A 21717-nucleotide genomic window follows, 5' to 3' on the forward strand; every position below is an offset into this window, starting at 1 on the left:
GGACACAAGCAGATGGAAAAACATTCCATGCTCATGGATAGGAAGAATCAATACCGTGAAAATGGCCATACTGCCCGAAGCAAATTTATAAACTCAATGCTATTCCCATTAAACTACCATTGAAATTATTCCAGAATTAGAAAAAACTATTTTAACATTCATAAGGAACCAAAAAAGAGCTCATATAGCCAGGTCAATCCTAAGCAAAAAGAACAAAACCAGAGGCATCATGCTACCTGACTTCTAACTATACTACAAGGCTATAGTAACGAAAAGAGTGTAGTATTGATAAACAAACAGGTACATAGACCAATGGAACAAAATATAGAACTCAGGAATAAAACCACATATCTAAAAGCATCTGATCTTTGACAAACCTGACAAAAATAAGCCATGTGGAAAGGAATCCCTATTTAACAAATGGTGCAGGGAGAACTAGCTAGCCATATGCAGAAAAATGAAAGTGAACCTCTTCCTTACACCTTATACAAAATTAACTCAAGATGGATTAAATACTTAAATGTAAAACCCAAAACTATAACAACCCTGGAAGAAAATCAGGACACAGTCATGACCAAATATTTTATGATGAAATTGGTCAAAAGCAATTGCAAGGAAAGCAAAAATTGGCAAATGGGATATAATTAAACTAGAGAGCTTCTGCACAAAAGAAACTATCATAGAGCGAACAGAAAGCTTACAGAATGGGAGAAAATTTTTGCAATTTATCCATCTGACAAAGGTCTAATATCTAGAATCTTCAAAGAACTTAAGCAAATTTACAAGAAAAATAAAAAAAGAAATACATTAAAAGGTGGGCAAAATACATGAACAGACACTTTTCAAAACAAGACATACATGCAACCAACAAATATGAAAAAAGCTCAGCATCACTGATCTTTAGAGAAATGCAAATCAAAACCAAAATGAGATACCATCTCATGCCAGTCAGAATGATGATTATTAAAAAGTCAAGAAACAAGAGATGCTGGTGAGGTTGCAGAGAAATAGGAACATTTTTACACTGTCGGTGGGAATGTAAATTAATTCAACTATTGTGGACAATGGTGTGGTGATTCCTCAAAGATTTCGAACCAGAAAGATCATTTGACCCAGCAATCCCTTTACTAGATATATACCCCCCAAAATATAAATCACTCTATTATAAAGATACATGTGGCTGGGTGTGGTGGCTCACGCCTATAATCCCAGCACTTTGGGAGGCCAAGATGGGTGGATCTCCTGAGGTTAGGAGTTTGAGACTAGCCTGGCCAACATAGTGAAACCCCATCTCTACTAAAAATACAAAAATTAGTTGGGCATGGTGGTGCATGCCTGTAATCCCAGCTACTCAGGAGGCTGATGCAGAAGAATCACTTGAACCTGAGAGGTGGAGGTTGCAGTAAGCCAAGACTGCACCACTGCACTCCATCCTGGGCAACAGAAACAAACAAGCAAACAAACAAACAAACAAACCACAAAAAAGCCCCAGACCAGATGGCTTCACAGCCAAATTCAAAGAAGAGCTGGTACCAATTCTAGTGAAACTATTCCCCCCGCCAAAAAAAAAAGAGGAGGGACTCCTCCCTAATTCATTCTGAAGCCAACATCACCCTAATACCAAAACCTGGCAAAGACAATGAAAAACACAAAGAACAGGCCAATATTCCTGAAGAACATAGGTGCAAAAATCCTCTAGAAAATACTAGCAAACCGAATTCAACAGTATATCAACAAGTTAATTCATCATGATCAAGTAGGCTTTATTCCTGGGATGTAAATTTGGTTCAACATAGAGAAATTAATAAACGTTATTCATCAGATAAATAGAATTAAAAGCAAAACCATATAATAGCCTCAATAGACATGGAAAAAAATTTCAATAGAATCCACCATCCCTTCATGCTAAAAACTCTCAAGAAACTAGGCATCAAAGGAACATCCCTCAAAATAATAAGAGCCATCTACAACAAACCCACAGCTAACATCAAACTGAATGGGCAGAAACTGGAAGCATTCCCCTTGAGAACTAGAGCAAGACAAGGATGTCCACTCTCACCACTCCTATTCAAAATAGTGCTAGAACTTCTAGCTAGAGCAATCAGGTAAGAGCTAGAAAGAAATGGCATAGGAAAGGAAGAAGTCAAACTACCTCTCTGAGTGGAAGATATAATCCTATACCTAGAAAGCCCTAAAGACTCTGTGAAAAGGGCTGCTCAAGCTGATAAACGACTTCACGAATGTTTCAGGATACAAATTAATGTACAAAAATCAGTAGAATTTCTGTACATCAATAATGTTCAAGCTGAGAGTCAAATCAAGAATGTAATCCATGTAGCCACACAAAAATAAAACACCTAGGAATATATTTAATAAATGAGGTGAAAGACATCTGCAAGGAGAACTACAAAACACTGCTGAAAGAACTACAAAACACTGAGACAAACAAATGGAAAAACATTCCATGTTCATGGATTAGAAGAATCAATATTGTTAAAATGGCCACACTGCCCAAGGCAATCTACAGATTTGATGCTATTCCTATCAAATGACCAATGTCATTTTCACAAAACTGGAAAAAAAAACTATTGTAAAATTCATATGGAAACAAAAAAGAGTCCAAATAGCTAAAGCAATTCTAAACAAAAAGAACAAAGCCAGAGGCATCACATTACTGACTTCAAACTACACTCTAAGATGACAGTAACCAAAAACAGACACATAGACCAATGAAACAAAATAGAGAACTCATAAATAAAGCCACATGTCTTCAGCCATCTGATCTCCTATAAAGCCTACAAAAATAAGCAATGGGGAAAAGACTCCCTATTCAATAAATGGTGCTGGGATAGCTGAGTAGCCATATACAGAAGAATAAAACTGGACCCCTACCTTTCACCACATACAACAATTAACTCAAGATTAAAGATTTAAATGGGAGTAAATCTTTGGTGTTCTCAGCAAGCACACAAAAACAAAACTGTTAACTATGTCAGGTGATGAATGTGTTAATTTGCTGTAGATTATGTAATGTGTAGAAGTTATTACACAAGGTGTACTTATACCTCAACACTGTGTTTTACACTTTAATACATTTTAATCATATCTCAATAAAGAAATATTTAAAGGTTTTACTCAAATTCAGCTATTCTTTGAAAATGATGCTTAGAAAACATTTGAAACATATGCATGGTGATGTTAACCCACACTATTCTCCAGGTATCACCCTATTTCCTAACACCACAAACAAGCTTTCCAAGATGACCTTCTATACATAGCGCACCTAATGCCACTTCTTGTGTTTCTTCTTCAAACTACTCCCATCTGGTCTCTGTCCCATTCATTCTGCAAAACCAGATCATCCTAAGATCAGTGGTGGAGTATATTTCAGGTCTAGCAGAACAGGTCAGTCTCCATCTTCCCTGAAAGCACTACTGTTCCCTTCATTAGTCTCTCCCTCATTCTTCCTTATTTCTTCATCTAAGTGCACTGGCCACTCAATCTCAGTGTCTTTTGTGGACTCTCCTTCTCTGCTGTACCTTTAAATATTAACAGTCTGCAGAACATAGATTAGTCTTCATCTAATTTTCTCCCCTTATTTATACGTGATCACATCCATTCCCATGCCCTCATTACCAGAAATGCAATAAAGAATCTTAAAGTAATACCTATGCCCATGGTATTTGTTCATTCTAGGCCAGCATTCCCAACTGCCAATAAGACCTCTGCACTTTCATGTTTCCCAGGCACTTTGGGAAGAACATCAATTTTTTTCCCCCTTCCCAGCATCATTTACACCTAAAGATTCTGGTGTGAGAACATAATTTTCCTTTACTTCTCTCTGAAGCACTTAACATAATTGAAATGATATAAACATTAGTATGGTTTTTATGTCTCCTTCCCTCTTAGACTGAGAATTCCAACACAGCAGAAACTGTATGCTCTAGCCACCTGTATTACTTGAAGGAATTTCTACAGTCTGCCACTTACTTAGTTCACAAATATAATGTGAATGGAATGAATGAACAATTAAATTTTGAAATCCTTTCTTCAATTTGGCTTAGGTTTTAGAATAAACAAAATGAAAATTTTATTTGATAAACATTTAATAAATCAAAACTGCAAATTTAATAACATTAAATGGTGAACATATTTTGTAAATGTTAATACAATGTGAAGATTAACATGTTATATGTAAAATATCTAAATATTATAAATACAATAGATGCAAAACAATGGAAATAAATAAATAACATCAGCGGAGTCATCTCTTAGAGTCCCATGCCGCTGGAGCTGAATGTTTTGAACATATACTTGCTTAATATACTGATGAAGTATTTGCTGAATTTATCTCAACCAATTCAGTAACTAAAGCAGAAATGAGTCTTTTAAAACATCCAAGATCACATGTACAAGTGTGACATGGCAGATTAGTCAATGAGAATTATTTCAAGAGTACTCCATGTCTCCTTCCTTACTTCTCAATCTTTGTTATGAGTTTGTTGATAAAGAGAAGGATCTCATGATTTCCACTCTGACAACTTCCCAGGCACAGTCACTGTGTTTCTTTTTCAGGAAGAGACGGATTCCCTGGAAGTACCTTCTCAAGGCCAGTGTAGGGCTCCCAATCACCTCAGCAGATTCTCCCTCTCCTACTGCCTGCACCAAGCAGGTCTCCATATATTCTAGCTGCTGATGAAGTCCAGTATGGAGTTGGTCCAGGAGGGTCGTGTTCCAGGCAGCAGAGGAGCGCTCTGTGTGGAAGAGGCTGAAGATCTGCTGCAGCATCCCCAGACTGCACATTCAGTTAATATGTGCAAAGACCCCATTCCATGAAAAGGCTATATATGCAAAGCAGTCCCCAAATGCCAAAGGAGCCCAGAAACCAAAGAACAAGGCAGATAAATTTAGTTTGTTGGTAAGGGGTGATTTTCCGGGGAGCTTATGGACAGAAACGTGTCATTGCGTAGCAGCAAGACAAGCAGATCTCAATGTTGCAGCCCCCTGGACCCAGGGGTTATATCTTGGGGGAAAAGTATATCTGCTCTGGAAGGAATGTGTAGGTGGCTGAGAGAATGCTTAGAGTGTCACAGTCTATGATTTCTGCAACGTCAAGACTTGTTATGGAGGAAAAGTATGACTTACAGTAAATAGGTGTTTCCACGTAAAGAGTAATGCATTAACTAGATATCTTGGAGGCATTCCCAGACTTGGGATTAATCAGGAGTCACATGGCAGATTAGCATCTAAAACAGTCACTCTTGTCCCTATAACCCAGATGCTCTGACAATAATCCCTGTCAAGCTGTCTTGGTAATTTGGGGAGTTGGGATGGTGCCTGAGTGCCATCAGTACAGGATGTAGCTTGCTTCACATGAAATCACAGCAAGCGGAGCTCATTATAACTCCTTTAACAGGCACAATTGGAGTTTCCTTTTACACGACAAGAGATGAATTGTTTGTAGTTGTCTTGTCTGATTCTTTAAAGATTTCATCATCACCAGCTTCATGATTAGCTGCCACAGGGTACTATATAATACATTAATGGCTAATAGTTCTAATTTGTTACTTATTTAAATTTGATTTCTTTTTTTGTTTTATGGACTCTAATCTTCAGGAAGAATTCCAAATTCTAAATATGCTGACTCATTGCAGAATGCACCAACTGGAAAGAAAAGAAAGGGAATCAAACTGCCGATGTTTTATTTTCAATTATTTTCATTAAATGAATATTGACAAAGGTCTTTGCTGTCATTAGTTATTATGATCTTCAAATATGCACATTACTATTATCTGTCCTGCTTAGAAGGCTCTGCCCTACTTGCTGCTAAATATACTCAAATACCTGATGTGTCCCTTCTGTTCAGGTATTGCTTCATTTTGTTTTAGTTTTAAAGGAGGCTGCATTATAATCAAAATTTAAGAGATGTCTTAGATTGCACTGGCCTCATGGAATAATTTTCCCTATAGAGTGAAGACTTGCTAGGTCCTTAAGAGGAAACAGCAATTGGCAGCTGGCACTAGCATAAGCCTTGTCCCTTCCAATACTCTGCAGGCTACTGTGGTCTGTCAGTGTCTCCCATGCTGGAGTCACTGATGTTGGCCATGTCTCTGTGAGAGGACTCTGTGCTTCAATCTTCATCCACTTTCAATATTCTCTTCCTCTCTATGACCAGAGGATCTGAACAGTTGACTCCATCTGCCCATTCATGTAGTTCCATCTCTTGAGGACCTGCCACTGTTGCAGTCAATGTTTTAAAAATCTCTATTCTCCTTCCAAGATATCAAACTGCTCCTCTTTTTTTCAACTTTTTTATGTTCATGATGTACGCTGTTTTTTTTTTTTTTAAACAAATGAGAGTCCTATGTCTGGTGCAGTCTCCTCTTACGGGAATCAGAACATGGAAATGTCTGAACATAGGCACAGATGAGCTCCTGTATTCTTTACTAGTTCTTTGGGTCATAAGTATGGGAGCAGGCCTCCTTCCATTTACTGCATTTTGTGACCTGACTGGACATCAGTGGGTCTTCAACCCCCACAGCTCATCACCTGGCAGGAGAGGTCAAAGCAAGGTCATATTCACACTCTTGCCTCCAAGGCTCTAAAAACGTAGCTGTCTCCAGCTAGTGCTGCTTGGTTAGCCCTTGCCAAGCCTCCATGGGAACTGGAGTGCTTCTCCACGCTCCCTGTGGCCCTTCTCAGGTAGACTACATGCACTTCAGCTGGGTCAGGAGTGTAAGGGAAGTAATGTTTGGCTCTACAGAGGGACCTGAATGGATGGGGCATCTCAGCACTCACTACCCTCCAACTTCACTCTCTGTCCTGGTCCTCCAGACCCACTGCTTGATTCCCGATTACTGTAGAACACATAACTGGTTAATAACTCCAGGATATGATGCAAGATATGACTATGGAGATTTCCAGGGCAAGGTGACAGTTTGGAGCCGAGTCATAAAACTTTTACAACAACCTGAATATAAATTTTTTAAAGCACTGAAAAAAATGAAAGAGGTTATAACATTTGAAAGACATTACGGTGGGTGGAGCAAGGTGGCTGAAGGGAGGGCACCATCGACGGTCCCACCCTCTCCTTAGGAACACCAAATTTGACAACTGTCTATACAAAGGGAGCATCTTCATAGGAACCAAAAATCTTGTGAGCACTCACAGTGTCTGATTTTAACTCTATATCACTAAAAGAGGCACTGGAGAGGGTAGGAAAGATGCCACACTGCCTCCATTCCTAGCAGCAGCCACATGGCATGGAGAATCTGTGTACTTGGGAGAGGGAGAGTACAGTAAGTGAGACTTGCATTAAATTCATGGCTGCCCTCTGACAGCAGAAAGCAGTACGCGCCTGTCCTCAGCTGTGCCTGCCCATCGAGGGAGCATTTGAACCAGCCCTAGCCAGAGGGAAATATCTTATCGCAGTGATGGAAGATTGAATTCCAGAAAACCTCCCCAACAGGGACTAAAGGACTCTGAAACCCTAAGTAAATTTGAAAGGCAGCCTCAGCCACAAGGACTGTAATTCCTAAGCAAGTCCTAGTGCTGAGCTGGGCTGAGAGGCAGTGAACAGGAAGGGGACATGTGACCTACTGAGATACCAGCAAGAAAGGTTAAAGGAGTACTTGCAACACTTCTACCATAACCCCAGGTAGCACAGTTCAGAACTCCAAATGAGACCCTTCCTTCTGCTTAAAGAAAGGAGAGGGGAGATAAATTATTTTGTTTTCATGCTGCTGATAAAGACATACCTGAAACTAAGAACAAAAAGAGGTTTAATTGGATTTACAGTTAGTTCCACATAGCTGGGGAGGCCTCAGAATCAGGGCAGGAGGAGGTGAAAGGCACTTCTTTCATGGTGCTGGCAAGAGAAAAATGAGGAAGAAGCAAAAGCAGAAATGCTTGATAAACCCATCAGATCTCATGAGACTTATTCACTATCATGAGAATACCATGGGAAAGACCGACCCCCATGATTCAATTACCGCCCCCTTGGTCCCGCCCATAACATGGGGGAATTCTAAGAGATACAATTCAAGTTGATATTTGGGTGAGGATACAGCCAAACCATATCATTCCGCCCCTGGCCCCTTAAAATCTCATGTCCTCACATTTCAAAACCAATCATGCCTTCTCAACAGTCCCCCAGGCTCACTTCAGCATCAATCCAAAAGTCCACAGTCGAAAGTCTCATCTGAAGCAAGGCAAGTCCCTTCCACCTACGAGCCTGTAAAGTCAACAGCAAGCTAATTACTTCCTAGACACAATGGAGGTACAGGTAGTGGGTAAATACAGCCATTCCAAATGGGAGAAATTGGCCAAAACAAAGGGGCTCCAGGGGCCTATGTAAGTCCAAAATCTAGTGGGGCAGTCAAATGTTTAAGCTCTGAAATGATCTCCTTTGACTCCAGGTCTCACATCCAGGACTTTCGCTGATGCAAAAGGTGGGTTCCCATGATCTTGGCCAGCTCCACTCCTGTGGCTTTGAAGGGTACAGTCTACCTCCTGGCTGCCTTCATTGGCTGGTATTGAGTGTCTGCAGCTTTTCCAGGTTAATTGTACAAGCTGTCAGTGGATCTACCATTCTGGGGTCTGGAGGACGGTGGCCTTCTTCTCAAATCTCCACTAGGCAGTGCCCCAGTAGGGACTTTGTGTGGGTGCTCCAACCCCACATTTCCCTTCCGCACTGCCCTAGCAAATGTTCTTCATGAGGGCCTCACCCCTGCAGCGAACTATTGCCTGGGCATCCAGGCATTTCCATACATCTTCTGAAATCTAGGTAGAGGTTCCCAAACCTCAATTCTTGACTTCTGTGCACCCTGAGGCTCAAAACCACATGGAAGCTGCCAAGGCTTGGGGCTTCCACCCTCTGAAGTCACAGCCTGAGCTCTACGTTGGCTCCTTTAAGCCATGACTGGAGCAGCTGGAACACAGGGCACCAAGTCCCTAGGCTGTACACACCATGGGGACCCTGGGACCCAGCCCATGAAACCACTTTTTCCTCCTGGTCCTCCAGGCTTGTGATGGGATGGGCTGCCATGAGGACCTCTGACATTCCCTGGAGACATTTTCCCCATGGTCTTGGGGATTAACATTAGGATCCTTACTACTTATGCAAATTTCTGAAGCCAACTTGAATTTCTCCCCAGAAAATAGATTTTTCTTTTCTATCACATTGTCAGGCTGCAAATTTTCTGAACTTTTATGCTGTTTTCCTTTTAAAACGGAATGCTTTTAACAGTACCCAAATCACCCCTGAATGCTTTGCTGCTCAGAAATTTCTTCCACCAGATACCTGAAATCATCTCTCCCAAGTTCAAAGTTCTGCAAATCTCTAGGGCAGGGGCAAAATGTTAAAAGTCTCATTGCAAAAACATAACAAGAGTCACCTTTGCTCCAGTTCCCAACAAGTTCCTCATGTCCACCTAAGACCACGTCAGCCTGGATCTTACTGTCCATATCGTTATCAACATTTTTGGCAAAGCCATTCAACAAGTCTCTAGGAAGCTCCAAACTTTCCCACATTTTCTTGTCTTCTTCTGAGTCCTCCAAACTCTTCCAACCTCTGCTTGCCCAGTTCCAAGTTCGCTTCCACATTTTTGAGTATCTTTTCAGCAATGCCCCACTCCTGGTACCAATTTACTGTATTAATTTGTTTTCATGCTGCTGATAAAGACATAGCGAAAACTGAGGGGAAAAAAAGAGGTTTAATTGGGCTTACAGTTCCACATGGCTGGGGAGGCCTCAGAATCAAGGTGGGAGGCCAAAGGCACTTCTTACATGGCAGTGGTGAGAGAAAAATGAGGAAGTAGCAAAAGCGAAAACCCCTGATAAACCCATCAGATCCTGTAACACTTATTCACTATCACAAGAATAGCATGGGAAAGATGGACCCCCATGATTCAATTACCTCCCCCTGGGTCCCTCCCACAACATGTGGGAGTTCTGGGAGATACACTTCAAGTTGAGATTTGGGTGAGGACACAACCAAACCATACCAGAAGGGTAAACAGGACTTTGTCTTGCATCTTGGATACCAGTTCAGCCACAGTGGATATGGTACCATTCAGGGTCGTGAGTCACCCATTCAAGACCCTAGTTCCCAGATGACATTTCTAGACACACCTTGAGCCAGAAGGAAGCCTGCTGCTGAAATGAAGAACCCAGTTCAGGGAAGATTCATCATCTACTGATTAAAGAGCCCTTGAGCCCTGTAAAAGCAGTGACAATATCCAGGTAGTATACCACAGGCCTTGGGTGGGTCTCTGAGACATGCTGGCTTCAAGTGAGAATGAACATATTCCCAGCTGTGGTGACTACAGTGAGGGACTCCTTCTGCTTGAGAAAAGCAAACAGAAAAGTAAAGGGATTTTGTCTTACGCCTTAGGTACCAGGTTGGCAACAAGGCAGTGGAACACCAAGTGTGCTCTTGGGGGCCCTGATTTCAGGACTTGGCTCTCAGACAATATTTATGGATCTGACCTAAGCCAAAGGGTAGCCTACTTTTCTGAAGACTGTACCCCAGGCTTGACAGCATTCACCAGAAGCTGACTGAGGAGCCCTGGGTCCTTAACTGAACATTGTTAGTAGACTGGCAGTACTTCTCATGAGCTGGTGGTAGTGGTGGTGGCCATGTGATGAGGCTCCTCTGACTGTGGAAAGGGGAGAGAAGAGTGGAAAGTTCTGTGTCATGTGGTTTGAGGGCTAGCTCAGCTGCAGTAGAATGGAACACCAGGTACATTTCTAGGATTTTTGATTCTAGTCCTGTCTCTAGGATGGCACCTCTGGATGTGCAGGGGCCTGGGGAAACCCACTGTCCTGAAAGGCAGAACACAGGCCTGGCTGACTTTGCCGTCTGCTTATTGTAGACCCCTAGGTCCTTGAGCAAACATAGGCAGTAGCCAGGGAGAGCCTACAGCAGGGCTTGGGTGAAACCTAGTGCAGTGCTGGCTTCAGGTCTGACCCAGTGCAGTCCTAGTGGTGGTAGCCACAGGGGTGCTGCTCTGGCACTCCACCCCCAGCTCCAGGTGGCTCAGAACAGAGAGAGAGAGAGAGAGAGAGAGAGAGAGACTCTGTTTGTTTGGGAGAAAGTAAGGGAAGAGAACAAGAGTATCTGCCTTGTAATCCAGAGAATTCTCCCAGATCTGGTTGAAGACCATCAAGGTGTTATGTCTACGAGTCCATAAGAAACAGCATTACTGGGCTTGGGGTGCCCCCAAAAGCAGAAACAGCAACACCCAAGTTTTTTCAAATATCTGGAAAGCCTTCCCAGAACATCTTTCAAACATGAAAGAGAAGAAAAGACGTTCTCAAACAAAATCTGAGGGATTTCATGAATATCAGACCTGTGCTACAAGAAATGCTAAAGCAGTACTTCAATTAGAAAGGAAAGGACATTAATGAGAAGTAATAAATAATCTGAAGTTACAAAAGTCACTGGTAATAGTAAGTACACAGAATGACATGGAATACTATAACACTGTAACTGTGGTGTGTAAACTACTCTTAAGTAGAAAAATAAAAAATGAACCAATTGAAAATAATATGTCCAACAAATTTTAAGGCATAAACAATACAATAAGATAGAAATAGAAACAACAATAAGCTAAAATGCAGGGAGATGAAGTTGAGGTGCAGAGTTTATATTAGTTTTCTCTTTGCTTGTTTGTTTATTGATTTATTGATTTACACAAACAGACGTTATCTACTTAAAACTGTTATTTGATAGTATTTGCAAGCCTCATGGTAACCTCAAATTTAATAACTTATAACATATAAAGAAAAGAAAAGTCAGAAACTAAATTATATTACATGAGAAAATCACCTCAAATGAGAAAGGAAGACAGAAAGGAAGGAAAAAAGAAAGAGAATAAAACAAAACAAGGGGGAAATAAAACAAATGACAAAATGGCAGGAGTAAACCCTTATTTATCAATTATAACATTGAATGGAAATGGACTTATCTCTCCTAGCAAAAGACATAGAGTGGCTGAGTGGATAAGAAAAGTAAGACCCAGTGATACGTTGTCTACAAGAAACACACTTCACTTATTTCACCTATATCACCTATAAAGACACGCATAGACTGAAAATAAAGGGATGGAAAAAGATACTCCATGCCAATGGAAACCAAAAAAGAGCAGGAGTAACTATACTTATATCAAACAAAATAGATTTTAAGACCAAAAGTATAAGATGAGACAAAGAAGGTCACTATATAATGATAAAAGGGTCAATGCAGCAGGACGATATAACAACTGTAAATATATTAAAACACTAGCACACCCATATATATAAAGCAAATATTATTAGAGCTAAATCAAGAGGTAGATCCAAATACAGTAATAACTGGAGACTTCAACACCCCACTTTCAGCAGTGGACAGATCTTCCAGACAGAAAATCAACAAAGAAACATCAGACTTATTCTGCACTCTAGTCCAAATAAATCTAAGAGATATTTAGGAAACATTTCATCATATAGCTGCAGAGTACACATTCTCCTCCTAAACACATGGATCATTCTCAAAGACAGACCATATGTTATGTCACAAAACAAGTCTTAAAACATTTTAAAAAATGAAATGCTATAAAGCATCTTCTCTGACCACAATGGAACAAAACTAAAAATCAATAACAGGAGGAATTTTGCAATACAAAAACATGAAAATGAAACAATATGCTCCTGAATGTCCCATATATCAATAAAAAAATTAAGAAGGAAAATGAAAAATGTCTTGAAACAAATGATAATGAAAACATGACATATCGGAATTTATGGGCTACAGCAAAAGCAGTACTAAGAGGGAAGTTTATCATTATAACATCAACAAAAAAGAAAAACTTCAAATAACTTCAAATAAATATATAATGATTTCAAACAACTCTATAGGAAAAAAATCTAATAATCGGACTTAAAAATGGTCAAAAGATCTGAATGGAAATTTCTCAAAAGGAGACATACAAATAACAAACAGGTATATTAAAAGGTGCTCCACATCATTGATCATCAGAGAAATGCAAATCAAAACTACAGAGAAGTTATCTCACCCCAGTTAAAATGGCTTTTATCCAAAAGTCAGCCAATAACAAATGCTAGCAAGGATATGAAGAAAAGGGAACCCTTATAAACTGTTGGTGGGAATGAAAATTAGTACAACCACTATGGAGAAGAGTTTTGAGGTTCATCAAAAACTAAAAATACATCTATCATAAGATCCAGTAATCCCACTGCTATGTATATACCCAAAAGAAACGTAATCAGCATATCGAAGAGAACGTGGACTTCCATGTTTATTGCAGCACCATTCACAATAGCCGTGATTTGGAAGCAATCTAACTGTGCATCAGCAGATGAATAGACAAACAAAATGTGATACACACAATGGAGTACTATTCAGCCGTACACAACGGTGAGATCCTGTCATTTCACACAGCATGGATAGAACTGGAAATCGTCATGTTAAGCGAAAAAAGCCAGGTCCAGAAAGACAAACTGCAAATTCTCATTTATTTGTGGAAGCTAAAAATGAAAACAATTGAATCCATGGAGATAAAAGGATGGTTACCAGAGGCTGGGAAGGGTAGTTGGGGGACCGGGGGAATTAAGACAGTTAATGGGTACAAAAAATAGTTAGAAAGAATAAGACCTAATTTTTGGTAGCACAACAGGGTGACTACAGTCAAAAATAATTTAATTGTGCATTTTACAATAACTGAAAGAGTATAATTGGATTGTCACAAAAAGGACAAATGCTTGAGGGTGTGGATACACCATTCACCCTGATGTGATTACTAGGTATTGCATGCCTGTACCAAAGTATCTCATGTACCTCATAAATATACACATACTATATAGCCCCAAAAATTAAAAATAAAAAAAGACATTTTAAAAAAAGAATCACAAAGACATAACCAGGTTTATTTTTTAAAAAGGTCTATTTGGCCCTTCTCCTGTACTGATTTTCCCACAAGTGGTGGAGGACTAAAGAAAAATCAAATTATTTAACATAACAAATAGGGCCCTCTAGGAGAGAAGCAATCTAAAGGTTGTGTCTCTAACCTGAGGCAGATATTTGAGAGGTTTCTGCCAAATTGAAACCCCACCCTGCTACCTAAGCAATTAACACCTAGGCAATTCACACACAATTTCTGATAAACTACCTCAATTACAATTTTGAGCAGATCACCTCAATATGTGTCAATTCTAGCCCTACAAAAATCCACAGGTGAAAGTTGGCAATCATTCATTGAGGCCTCTGAAATTTCCTTACTTGTGCCAGTATTCCATTTAACTACCAAGTCAGGTGGGACTGATGCCAGCTTATTTGTCATTCAGTGTAAGAGTGAGGATTTTCTCCTGATATAAAATCAAGGGATAGAATCTTAGAATAGGAAGGAATTCGTAAAACTAAGAACTTACTCTTAAGAAAGAGATCATGTCCCTTCAAACAGGAGATGTTTTGCTGAGTTTCTTTGCAATTCAACACCCAGATTGGCAGGCTCGCCTGCCTTCTAGTTTGACACAGAACATAGAGGGATGAGTCAGGAGGCCCTGAGACGCTGAGCAGGCTGGAGGCAAGGGACACATTCTGACCCTTTCTCTCTCCACATAGCTGTCCATTGCCCAAAGGACGTGTCCTGCCTGACCCGGGAGTATTTTCCCTCTCTATGATACAAAAGCTTTGGAAATGGCCTTCTTCCAATATCAGGAACAGTTCTTTCCGAGAAAGAGCCCCTTTTACCTAGGAGGAAAAATCTCCTGCCAGGGACACACTTCTGCATATAGAAAACAGCCTGCTCCCCACAGACTTGGCTGCTGTCTTGGTCCATCACGGCCAGTAGGTGGCTGCCTGCCCCTGTTAATATAATAGGTCCCAAGTGAAATGGAATCTTCCATCTTCCCCTTTTCCTACAGCTACTCTTATATCACTGTAACAGGGTCATTCCCTCATTTTCAGAAATATTCGCCGGAAGAAAAGAAAAAGAACTTCTTATATAACAGTTTCTGGAAAAACTAAAACTTATACTCATGTTTTACTTTTAATTGGTGGCTTTGTACTCTTAAAGGGAAACTGATGAAAAAAACCTGCAAGGGAACAGAAGTCGGATGTATGAAGAGGCAGAGCAGGTTAATGAGGAGTGAAGAAGAGAGCACAGTGGAGATTTCTAAAGGAAGACGAAGGAAACTAATGTGATATGGGAGTGAAAATTGGGATCCAGAAAAACAGGGGGGCAAGGGCATGTCAGATATCAGAATCGAAAAATGGGTACTATGTACAGGTCTATTTCACTTCAGTTTAGGAGACAACTTCCCTTTCAGATATTTCTACAAGCTGCATTTTCCTGACTGAATATATAAACCAGATTTTTCTTTCATCTGGAGGGTGACTATTTTTCAGTGTTCTCTGGAACACTTCCCAGAATGGCATTTTTTAGACTGTCATATTTTTGTAGGTAGTTACTGAGGGGTGGGGGCAGAGTTAGCTCTCTGCTCTGATATTTACATGTGTGCGAAGATAATAAAATGAAGTAATAACTGTATTTTAAGTCTTCAGTGAGAAATACTGAAATTTAAGTGTTTTTAAATGTTTGTTCAACATTCACAACTACAAATATTTTCTTCTCTGTATTTATCTATAAAGACTAAAGTTCAGAGAAATTAGGTGAATTTCCTTAGATCACACAGAACTGCTGTCAGAATCTAATGTAGAATCCTACATTACATATTATGGGAAATGTTAAAAGTTTCATATATTAGACTACTATTGAGTTTTTAAAAAGGTTTGATTCCAAAATTAAACAGATGTCTTCCTGTTCTTCTTTTAATTGTTGCATGCTATCATATTTTGGGGGGCCAGTTTTTACCTATTTTTTACCTTAGATAGTGGAGAAAACTTCACTGATCCAGTTTTACTCTTCTGTCTTATAAATTGTCCTAAATGTTACATTTATTGCAATTTGGTTATTTGTGCATCCTGAAGAACTTGTGATTTTCATGAAATTACTGTTCTACATAGATGAAATATAAATTTAATCAGGAAGAATACACTGATAATGTAAAACAACAGAAGAATTATTGGCATACCTTTCCCTATTAGGAAATGAAATGAATTTAGAACAGTAATACTAAAAACAATGTGATATAGGAGAAAATAAAGTTAGCAAACTTTTAAAGCATATAATTTCACCAAATACATGGTGAAATACATTTGAAATTATATTATCTCTAGTAATTATATTTAGGAAAAAGATATAGCTGATGTTAACATGGTGGAAATAAGTTTTCAATAAATTATTTTAAAATGATAATAAAGGCAGAAATCCAATTGAAAATGTCACACTACAAACACTAATAAAATCTTGATAGAACAGAGAATTGAGAGTGATATTACATTTTAAATAAGAATTCCTGGGGTATAATTTTATGCTCATAATAGCTAAATTTTTTAAATGTTTTTTTTTTTTTTTTTAATGTACACAAATTTCTAACTTTTTCCTGTGAAACAGGGTATGGCTATAGAGACTTGGATGGCAAATTATGAAATAAAGCCTGGTGTCAGGATTTTCTTACCTAAAACAAAAAATGCAGGAAAGTTAGGTAAAATGTATAACACATAAACCACCACCAAAGAATGGAAGGGAAATTAATATTTGAAAAGAATTAAGACATTGATTAGAGATGCGGAGTGTGATGATAACATTTATGTGTCACCTTGGCTAGGCCAGGGCACCCATGTTTTGGTGAAACATTATTCTAGGTGTTCCTGTGAAGGTATGTTTTAGATCAGATTAATATTTAAATATTTGAGTAAAGCAGATTATCCTCGATAATGTGGGTGGGCTTCATCCAATCAGTTGAAGGCTTAAAAGAAAATGATTAATTTCCCCAGAAGCAGGGGGAATTCTGCCAGCAGACCACCTATGGGCTCCAACGGCAACTCTTCTCCAGGTCTCCAGCCTGCTGAATTACACTGCAGATTTTGGATCTGCCAAGCTTTCACAGTCACGTGAGCAAATTCTTTAAAACAAATCTGTCTCTCACACACACACACACACACACACACACACACACACACACACCCTGATGGTTCTGTTTCTCTGGAGAAGCCTGACATATACAGGTTGGGAAGCCAAGCCATGTCCACCTCCTAAATTTCTCCACTCTCCCCTCTAGAGGACAGAAGACTGCAAATGATACAATTTTTGTAATTTGTCTAAGGCCCTGGTCAACTCCCAGTTTGAAAGCAGCAAATCCAGATGTTGAGTGTGTAGCCAGAGGAAAGACTCAAGAGGCCCGTGTGCAGTTTGTAGGCTCTCCCTCCCTGCTACCTCAGCAATTCACACACACTTCCCAGTGAAATCACTCCATGAATATATGGTGTCAATTATAGGAATGCCTCTCAAACTCTACCAAAATTCATACATTTGAATAAATAGACCTCACTAGCTCTCAGGGAACAGTAATGTTATTCTTTCACATTCCTTAGCTTCCATGGGAATTCTTCCTTTTGCTAACGAGGCAAGGGTTTTACTGTTGAGTGGAAGAACTGTAAAGATCATTATTCAAAGTGACAGTGAGAAAATATTTTAATTTGTTAATGTTTGAACTCTGATATTAGGAATAAATCTGTGAAATTAAGATTGTACTGCTGTTTTAATGCACCATTAAACATGAGGTTTCTGTAAGCAGTATTAAGTTCCAATACAAAATGGCAGCTCTACCTATGCCCTGGAGTCCCAATGTATGAGGATGGGGTGATCCTGGGGAGTAGACTGTTCTGCACAGTAGGGTGTGGGCAGATATTACATCTCTGTGTCCATTTCACTGTGAATCCCAAGGAGCCCATGCCTTGACTGCACCTGGAAACTCATTCTCTTTGTAACAGACCAGGGATAAGGAACAAACTTGGACAACACTAGCATCTCTTCTTGCCAAGAAGTAGCTTTTTTGCAGCACAAAGAGAAATCTCCAGAACTGGTAGGATTTCTCCATAGATCAGAAACCTGCCCTCCAGTCTTGATTGCTGCCCTTGTCACACTTGGTCCCAGGGGACTGTCTTTTTTGTTTAACTTCTGCTTTCTACTTTTGCTTTTCTGCTCTTTAGGGAAACCATAAAGCCAGAACCACAACAGAACAGAAAGCAGCTCTGTGTGAAAGGGCAGGACGATAAAGGGAGTGAATGACCAAGGAAACCCTGGTGATATGAGAGTGCATCCTGGAATGCTGCAAGCCAGGGAAGGAATGTACCAGGTGCCAGAATCAGTCAATATACATCATGTGTCTTCTGCAGTTCAAACTAGATGCTTCTCCTATCTCAGGAAAAGCAGCAGCCACCATTCCCTGACTGCATATAAAGAGGACACATCTTTGAAACGAGGAGTGACAATTTTTCAGCCTCTCTAGAATTCTCATTTTCTCAGTCTCCTTCCATTGGAGGTCAGTTACTGAAATATAGGACATAGTCCCTAAGAATTTTATAGAAAGACAAATATTATCATCTACAACTGTATGAAGAAAAATAGGAAAATACCTACCGTATTTTAACTCCTTATTTGATAGAAGATATTATCATAGGTGCTTTAAAATTCATGTGTTCCTTTAATATTCACAACTATAAAAATATTTTGAAACCATTTTATTTACGAGAAAACTAAGGCTCAAAGAGATTAAGCAGATTGGTCAACAATACACTTACATCCAAGCAGAATGAAATTTTGGTGTCAAATTCTTTAATGTAAGTGATGGGTGATTTTGTCAGTTTTGTATTCCAGATTTCTGTTATAATTGCTAAATCTCCTTTTATTCATGAATTATACACAATTATACACAAGTCTTCCTTGTTTTCTGAATATCCATGGTTCATGTATTTTCACTTGGTGTTGACCAGTTTTTTTCTTTACCTTAGGTATTGAGAAAGAAAGTCTCTGATTGTTTCCCACTTTTATTTTGTGAGGGATGTTTGTCAGTCTTTATGTCCATAGTAATTCGGTTCTTTCTGGATTGACAAAGACTACAATATTCATGAAATCAGGAAGAATTACCAAAGTGTAACATAAAAGGTCTTCTTATATCTAGCACTACAAGAAATTAAGATGGATTATAAAGCTGCAGAAGAACTGTACTAAACCAGTGTGACAACAATGGAAGTTAACTAACAACAAATAAGGCCAATACTTCCAGGTGTCATTATATCATCATCATTAATTATTTTTGTGAAGGATTGAATTAGTTATCTCTTACTCCCTAACAAGTTAACAGAAACTAGGCAGCTTACTAATGGTCAAAGTAGTATTAATTATAACAAGAATAAATTATAATTATAAATAATATACCATGATTTAAAATAATATATTAAATATATTAATATGATTTGCTAGTACATCAGTTATATGAAATCTATCCAGAAGAAAATATTGACAAAGGAAATACTATGCACAGAAAAGGTAACCCATGTTCTTTCTTTCCCCCATCACATCCTATTTTTTCGCCCTCTTCAGAGTCACTAACTTCTCTTATTTACACTTCCAGCTGCTACAGTGTGGTTTGTTCTGATTTATTTTACCATAATAACTCTCATAAGCTTGCCAGTGTCATCTGTTTTCTCAAGGTAGTGGACAGTTTCAATGTATACCTTCTGGGAATCTACTGATAACTCTTTTCAGAATATTAATTTTCTTAAACTTTTTTTCCTAGTATTTTCTCCTGTTGTCCTTCTAATGTGTGGCCTTTCCATCTGTTTCTTTGTGGCTCTTTTCTTTCCTTCCTTAACTGTGGAAGGTCCTCAGAATCATGTTTAAGCCATTTTCTCCCTCAACACTCTCTCCCCACATGAGCTCCTCCATTTCAGTTACCGCATATGAACCTCTAGCAATTGCATTCTTTATTAATTGCAAACTCATATATCCAACTGGCAGTGCACAATTGTGCTTAGATGTCTACCAGTTAGCATGTAGAGGATATCTCTGCGTTTAGTTTTATTTCCTCACATGCCTTGGTCTACCTTCTGGGGAGATAAATTCATTGGTTCTTTCTTCTCATTATGGCATTAGACATAACTGATATTAAGTATGATTACTGTTTTTAGGTTTCTTTCCCTACAAAAAACAAAGATATGAGAGAGCAGGAATTGTATTTGTTATGTTCACCTGGATATCTTGAGGGCAACATACAACTTAATTTAGACAAAGTTCATTTTTACTTATAATTTGAACGTACTAAGCATGGATAAAGGAATCGTACCATCCATTCTTTAATCAGTTTGCACAATCAGGTTTGGAGTTAAATTTTAAAGAATAAATAAATAAATATAAGAATTTTTCTATAGTAAAAATTTAATAAACAAGGCAAAATAATAAATATAAAGAACATATTTTTGTTACACAATTCACAATGCAAAAGTTCACATAATATAATATGAAGAAAACTAATTTAAGTCCTATAAATAGTTAACTAAATAAAGATTTAAATAAATAGATGAATAGATCCATCAGCATGGTCATCTGTAAGGGACTAGTGCCCATACAGATGAACAGGATGTTGCTTAACACTCCTGAAAATACTTGACATATTTGATTCAACTCATGGCATGGTTACAGCGGAAACAAGAGTCTTTGAAAGAGCACAACTTTGGAAGTGTGAGCTGCTGTATTAGTCTATAAGAATCATTTCCATGTTGCACCAGGTCTTATTCCTTACTCTTCAATCTTTTTTGCAAGTTGATTGATAAAGAGAAGGATCTCATGATTTCTGCTCTGACAACCTCCCAGGCACAAGGGCTGTATTTCTTCTCTGTCAGGTAGAGAGTGATTCTTCGGAAGTATTTCTTCACAGCCAGGATGGAGTCCTCGTACATCAGGTGAGTCTCTGTCACCCCCACTTCCTGCATCACACAGGACTCCAGGTCATTCAGCTGCTGGTCAAGTTCGATGTAGAATTCATCTAGAAGGGTCTCATTGAAAGCAGCAGATGAATTCTTTGTGTTGAAGAGGTTGAAGGTCTGCTGGATTATCTCATGGAGGACAGAGATGGCTTGAGCCTTCTGGAAGTTTTTGTCATCAAACTCCTCCTGGGGGAATTCAAAGTCATGTCTGTCCTTCAGGCAGGAGAAAGGAGAGATTCTTCTCATTTGTGCCAGGAGCACCAAGGCCCTCCTGTAACCCAGGCTGTGGGTCTGAGGCAGATCACAGCCCAGAGAGCTGAATGGCTTGTAGCTGAGCACCACTAGGGCCATCAGTAAATAAAAGGTCAAGGCCATTGTAGATGTTGCGGATGCTGCTGAGCTGGTTCAGATGAATGACCCTTAACTTTGGGCTCCAGGATCTCTGAAGACTTTGGTTTGTACACGGCCTTATATAGGGAACATACTCACTTCCATTTTCTGAACGCTACTGCATTTTTTTTCTACTTCTGTTTTTGCTTTCCTTTATGCACTCTCTACATGGGCTTAAGGAAGTGTTTCTCAACCAGTTTTCTTTTCATTACTGCATTCCCTTTCTCAACCTCCAGAGTCCTGTTTGATAATTTTTTTCTAAGTAAACCCCTCCTGATAATTTAATAACATAGATATATTAAGTGCATATATGGATGTACTGCATTCCTATCCACTTTAAAAAGCAAAGTGGACAGTTTACTTTTTTATGCAATGCAGCATTAAGTATAAATTTTATGCTAAAAGTTAAATATAAAAACTATTGGCATTTAACTTTATAA

At 39.0% G+C, this 21717-nt stretch overlaps 1 protein-coding gene across 1 annotated transcript; it reads right to left on the reverse strand.

Moving 5' to 3' along the window:
- Positions 1 to 20251: 20251 nt before the first annotated feature.
- On the reverse strand, positions 20252 to 21299 carry IFNA8 (interferon, alpha 8). The gene has a single exon (XM_011972330.1). The coding sequence runs from the start codon at positions 21260 to 21262 to the stop codon at positions 20693 to 20695; it is 570 nt and encodes a 189-aa protein (XP_011827720.1). The 5' UTR covers positions 21263 to 21299; the 3' UTR covers positions 20252 to 20692.
- Positions 21300 to 21717: the final 418 nt, after the last annotated feature.

This window comes from Mandrillus leucophaeus, unplaced genomic scaffold, assembly GCF_000951045.1.
Source record: "Mandrillus leucophaeus isolate KB7577 unplaced genomic scaffold, Mleu.le_1.0 Scaffold1287, whole genome shotgun sequence".
Classification (NCBI taxonomy): Eukaryota; Metazoa; Chordata; class Mammalia; order Primates; family Cercopithecidae; genus Mandrillus; species Mandrillus leucophaeus.

Coding starts and splice junctions, on each gene's coding strand:
- IFNA8 (XM_011972330.1), bottom strand. CDS start 21,262: ATGGCCTTGACCTTTTATTTACTGATGGCCCTAGTGGTGCTCAGCTAC.